Source organism: Corylus avellana, chromosome ca1 (assembly GCF_901000735.1).
Source record: "Corylus avellana chromosome ca1, CavTom2PMs-1.0".
NCBI lineage: Eukaryota > Viridiplantae > Streptophyta > Magnoliopsida > Fagales > Betulaceae > Corylus > Corylus avellana.
Genome location: NC_081541.1, coordinates 27,494,713 through 27,500,712, shown reverse-complemented (window position 1 = coordinate 27,500,712; position 6,000 = coordinate 27,494,713). Strand labels below are relative to the sequence as shown.

The following is a 6,000-nucleotide window of genomic DNA, read 5'->3' as shown; positions in this document are numbered from 1 at the left end:
GGCTTGAAGATCTTGAGCAAACTCACTTTTCCCATAGAAATTGTGCTCCTGCAAGTATAGAAATTGTATGATGTCGTTTTGAGCAACGAAAATCATGCTCTTGCAAGTACAGAAATTGTTCTGAGAAGAATGGAGGAAGAAGAAGACTAGAAGAGAATATTAGGGAAGAAGAAGAAGACCGGGTGTTTTGGGTTTCATTGGCCAATGGGTATGGCGTCGTTTTAAGTGTTGAAATGTTTAAAGTAATTGTTAAGGTTATTTTAGACATTTAGATTTCATTGAAAAGACTAGTATGCCCTTGCCGTTAGTACTAACGGTTTTATTTGACAGAGGGGGGACATTGTCATTCTAGTGGTAATTTGGGGGGGGACATTGTCGTAATTGAAATTTTGGGGGGGGGACATTGTCAATGTAATTAAGTAATTTGAGGGGGTAAGTGAGGACTTTATCCTTAAAAGGGGTGATGCGTATTTCATAGATTTTCGTCCAATTTGACGGAAATTAGTAACGGAAGGTTTAAATTAAAAATTTTTGAAACATTAGGAGGGTACATTGCCAATTTTTAAACTTTGAGGTTTAAATTGAAAAACACCTGAAACTTCAGGGGGTAAAGTGAATTTTTTCCAAAATTTTCAATTCAGACCCTCCGTTACTAATTTTCGTCTAATTGGATGGAAATCATCCCACGTGCGTCTCACGTGAGATTTTATGCCTTCTATTTCAATTTTGCTTCCATTAAAACCTATGAAATTACGTAATTACCCTCAATTTCATAGGTTTTAATGAGGGTAATTACGTAATTTCATAGGTTTTAATGAGGGCAAAATTGGAATAGAGGGCATCAAAATCCCACGTGAGATGCACGTGTGATGATTTCCGTCCAATTAGACGAAAATTAGTAACTGAGGGTTTGAATTGAAAATTTTTGAAACATTAAAGGAGTACATTGCCAATTTTTAAACATTGAGGTTCGAATTGAAAAACTCTTGAAACTTCAAGAGTATAAAGTAAATTTTCCCCTATTTTTAAAATAAAGGAATTGTAATTTTATGTGTTGTCTTATGATTTCATGTGATCTTGTGAGTTCATGTATGGTCTTTTTGCATGATGTATATTGTTTTGGTCTTTGTTATTAATTAAGGTAATGCCTTTAACGGTTTTGTATTATAGGTGAAACTTTTCATACCTATATACTTTTTTTTGCATGTTTCTAGGTTTTATGACTCTTTAGTAAGATTGGTTTTGATTAGGTCAAGTGCTACTAGGGGGTTTATGGCTTAGGGCTTAGGAATACCTAAAATGGGTGTTGGAGAAAACCTTGATCAATCGTCTTAGGGCATCATCAATTAATGCAATCAATCAATGTCCCATGTGGATACGTTTTATTAAAATGCCTCTATTTCAAGCATTACTAGACTTGATATATATATATATATATATATGAAAAAAATTGCAGTTTACCTTATGAAGTTTCAAAGGTTTTTTAATTTTAACTCCAAAGTTTAAAAATTAGCAATCTACCTCCTGAAGTTTCAAAAATTGGCAATTTAAACCTTCTGTTACTAATTTTCGTTAAATTGGACGGAAATAAAAAAAATAAATAAATAAAATAAAATAAAAAACTTGAGGGTAATAATGTAATTTCATAGATTTTCGTCCATTTAGACGGAAAAATTAAACGGATGGTTTAAATTGCTAATTTTTGAAACTTCAAAGGGGTAGATTGCCAATTTTTAAACTTTGGGATTAAAATTGAAAAACTCCTTAAACTTCAAGGGGTAAACTGCATTTCCTCCCCCCCTTTTTTTTTTAGTGTTAAGATTACAAATAGACCCTACAAAGAATGGTTATGCCAGTTAATATTAAATTGTATTAATATAGAGTAGATGTACAACACCGAAAATTTGTAACCCATTTGAACTTGAATTTATTTTATAAAAAAATTGAGTTTATATCTTCGATAATGATTGAAGAGAAATGTTTTGAAGTAGTATGAATTTTATTCCAAAAGAGTTAGAAATTGCTCTTTTCCATTTCATGCGTTAAATGGATATTACACGTTCTACTTGGCATTATTACAAATGATCTTGTCAAATTTGTAATTGGATAATAGTCAAATTTATAACAACAGCCACAATTCTTATGGAAGAGATTGAGATGGAAATTCAGCCAAATAGATAATTTAGATTTTTTTTTTAATTGTTTTCTTAAACACTCTGCCTCTGCCTCTGCCTCTCCCTCTCTCTCTCCTCTCTTCTTATGGAAGAGAGAAGGGGTTCAACCGAATAGAAAAGACAATTTTGTACAAAAGAGAGATGGAGATTTCACAAAACATTTTCCACCAAAACGATGTCAGCGTTGTGAATCTAGAATGTGAAACCCTAGAAATTGATGTTGAAAGATGGGGTTTGATTCAATGTTATGATTTTGATGGTGGTGGTCTTTTGGCTGAGAGGATGCCGAGAATAATGAAGAGAAAGATCCCAATTTATCCCGAAAGCGTTGAGAGAGAGAGAGAAAAAAGAGAGAAAACATTAAAAAACTTGAATATTGTATTACAATGAATAGCTACTTTTTGCTATTCACTGTAACAAAATATGTAATTTAGCTATTTTAGAGGTGATTTGCTAGACGCAAAAAAATGTTCATAATAGCTAAATAAAATTATTATAAGCATTTTAACTATTCTATTGAAAATGCTTAGAGATATAGACTGGCTCGGTAAGTGATATGATTGATAATTATGAAGAGAGTAACTAATTTGAAGTTGAACTACTAAAATCATGAACCAAAAACGCTGTAGTTTTTGTCTTCGATCTCTAGTGATTTTCTCAAATTATGCAACAACAATAACAATATTGGTATACCGATAATAAAATAAAATTATGACATCATGATGATGCTTGCTCTGCCTTGTTTTTGTTTTTTTGTTCAATCACGTGATGCTTGCACGTTGGGTCAGGCGAATGTCAGGAGTTAAATATTCTAAAACGTGGTTACTGGCCCAGAGATTCATGTGGCTACAAGCCCAACACCAAGAGGACATGGTGAAACACAGGCTTTTACCCAGCCCAGCCGTTGTTGAGGCCCAAATAATCTGGATTCCAAATTCTTCCCTACTCGATATCAAACAATTTTTATCACCTAAAATATCGGATCGAGGCGGAATTAGGTGGGATACACCGGAAACGGATCATCTCCAGTCCAAAATGTATCCAGTTAAGGGCTTTCAGAAATTTTAGAGTTACAAATAAAACTCTTGTCTTATTACTAATTAATAATAAAATATTATTTATAATTTTAAAAAAAATTTAAAAACAAAATAATAAAAAAAAATAAGGAGTGGTTGGCCACCCAGAAAAAAAAAGAAAAAGAAATAAAAAAAAAAAAAAAAAAAATGATCCAGCCACCCCTAGGGCAAAAATTGGGTGGCTAGTCACCCTTTATTTTTTTATTATTATTTTTATATATATTTTTAAAAATTATAAATAATATTTTATTATTATTTTATAAGTGGGACATCTGTTATATTTGGAGCTCTAAAATTTTTGAGAATGAATTCTAGTCCTTAATTAGTATTCTCCAGTCTATTTTGGACATGAGAGAATTTGTTTCTGGTGGTCCACCCTTCTAGTCTCCCGTGAAAATGCAAATATGATTATTAACAATATATGCATTCACATAATGTTATTATCACTATTAAGTATTCACATTGTATTACACTTTCACGCGATTATTGTAATTATTAATTTACGTATTGTTGGCCTTGTTTTAAAGTTATAATTTCGAGCATGCGCATTTTTTTGGTCGGAACTTTTAAAAATTGTTTCATATTTTTTTGGTGAAATTATATACTCCCAATTAAATAAACCAAAACACGAGAAGACGCATGTCTACTGTCTTCCCACATTTCATCAACCTTTCTTCCTTTGACTTCTAGTTCACACCTCTCTATTTCATGGCCTCGTAGATCTTTAGAAATCAGAGCCCTCTCTCTCTCTCTCTGAAATTACTTTGCAATCATGGCTTCAGGCACCAATGAAATAACCCATGATTTCCCGCCATTCTTCAAAGCCTACAAAGATGGTCGTATAGAGAGGTACATGTCTCACGACCACGTCCCCGCCGGCCTAGACCCACACACCGGCATTCAATCCAAAGACGTTGTCATATCGCCCGAAACCGGTCTGTCGGCCCGAATCTTCATTCCCAGAATCAACGGCTCCGATCATCAGAAGCTGCCGCTTCTCGTCCACTACCACGGTGGAGGCTTCTGCGCTGGATCACCGTTCGATTCGATTTCTCACAAATTTCTCACCTCTCTGATTTCCCAGGCCAATATAATAGTCGTTTCCGTTGACTACAGGCTAGCCCCAGAGCACCCACTTCCGATTGCATATGATGACTCCTGGGCCGCGCTGCAGTGGATCGATACTCATTCTGACAAGCAAGGACCCGAGCCGTGGCTGACCGAGTATGTGGATTTCGGGCGGGTTTTCTTGGCGGGTGAGAGCGCTGGGGCCAACATAGCCCACCACGTGGCAGTCAGAGCTGGTGCCACCGGATTGTCTAGCTTGAAGATTGTCGGGGTACTCATGGTGCACCCATTCTTCGGGGGCAAAGAGACTGACGAAATGTACAAGTTTTTGTCTTCCACAAGTACCGGGCGTGATGATGACCCGAAACTTAACCCGGAAGTTGATCCGGATTTGTCAAGGATAGGGTGTGCTAAGGTCCTTGTGTGCGTGGCAGAGAAAGATTGGCTGAAAGACAGAGGCGTGGCTTACCATGGGAGTTTGGGAAAGAGTGGTTGGAGTGGTGGCGTGGAACTAGTGGAAACAAAAGGAGAGGACCATTGCTTTCACTTGTTCAACGCAGAGAGTGAAAATGCCACGTCATTGATGAAAAAGTTTATTGATTTTATTAATGTAGGTGAGTAGAACAATAAGGAGAGGAGATGATATCTTGTTACCTCTGCATTAATGTTGTTTCCCTTTAGTGAATAAAAATATGTTTTTTTTTTTTTTTTTTTTTTTGAGTGTTTGATAAATCATAAAATTTTAAATGGTATGAGAAAGGAAGATAATATACACAAAGAATACAAAAGATTAATGTGATGCATCCCAAATGATCGACCTACAAAAGATTGAAATTCGTTGGTAAGAATCAATCATACTTCAATACCATCGATCACTTTTAATTTCCAAAGTCTTAATACATAATAGTGTCAAATTTCGTTGACTCTTTCCTCCATTCGGATGCTCCAATGGCCTATTTAGGTCTAAAAGGCTTAGACAGTAGCGGATCTAGGAATTGACTTTTTAGTAGTGGCAACATTAATAATACATAATATATATATATATATATATATATATATGATGCATACAATTTAAAATTAAAATAATTTATAACATAATATATGTCTTCATAATATAAAATATTTATCCTTTATGAAGTCTATATGACCCATCAATTATTGGTGCTTATTCATTAAATCTTGCTTTTTTTTTTTGGTCCACCTAAATTTATTGCCCTTCAAAAACTTAACCCTGCAAGAGAAATTGTAGAAAATAGCACTAGAAGTAGCTGTCTGATTTGTTGGTCAGCTTAAATATATGTTTATAGATAAAACTAGTGTTTTGTTACTAGACAAAGAAAATTTTAGGGACCTACTAAACTATAAGCCTTTTTAAGATTGCGTTGAAAAATATAACTTTTGTCAGTAAAATTTTATTAGAAAGTTCTACCACTAAAATGTTGTTTAGCTATTTCGTGACTGTTTATATATATATATATATATATATTTTATTTTTTATTTTTAACTATTACTAATGTTTAGTAACAAAATGAAAACAAAAATGCATTTAGTAGCAAAAATGACAACAACAAAAATAGACGTAATATCGTTTCTTTACCGGAAGAATGAGCCGTCATTCAGAGCACGCGGCGTGCCAAGCAGCAAAATTTTTATTTTAATATTTTAATAAAAAAAAAAAAAAA

At 34.0% G+C, this 6,000-nt stretch overlaps 1 protein-coding gene across 1 annotated transcript; it reads left to right on the top strand.

Annotated features, from left to right (window-relative positions):
• The first annotated feature begins 3,945 nt into the window (after positions 1–3,945).
• LOC132166865 (probable carboxylesterase 5) lies at positions 3,946–5,023 on the top strand. The gene has a single exon (XM_059577707.1). It carries the CDS (start codon positions 4,023–4,025, stop codon positions 4,938–4,940), a length of 918 nt encoding a protein of 305 aa, XP_059433690.1. The 5' UTR covers positions 3,946–4,022; the 3' UTR covers positions 4,941–5,023.
• Positions 5,024–6,000: the final 977 nt, after the last annotated feature.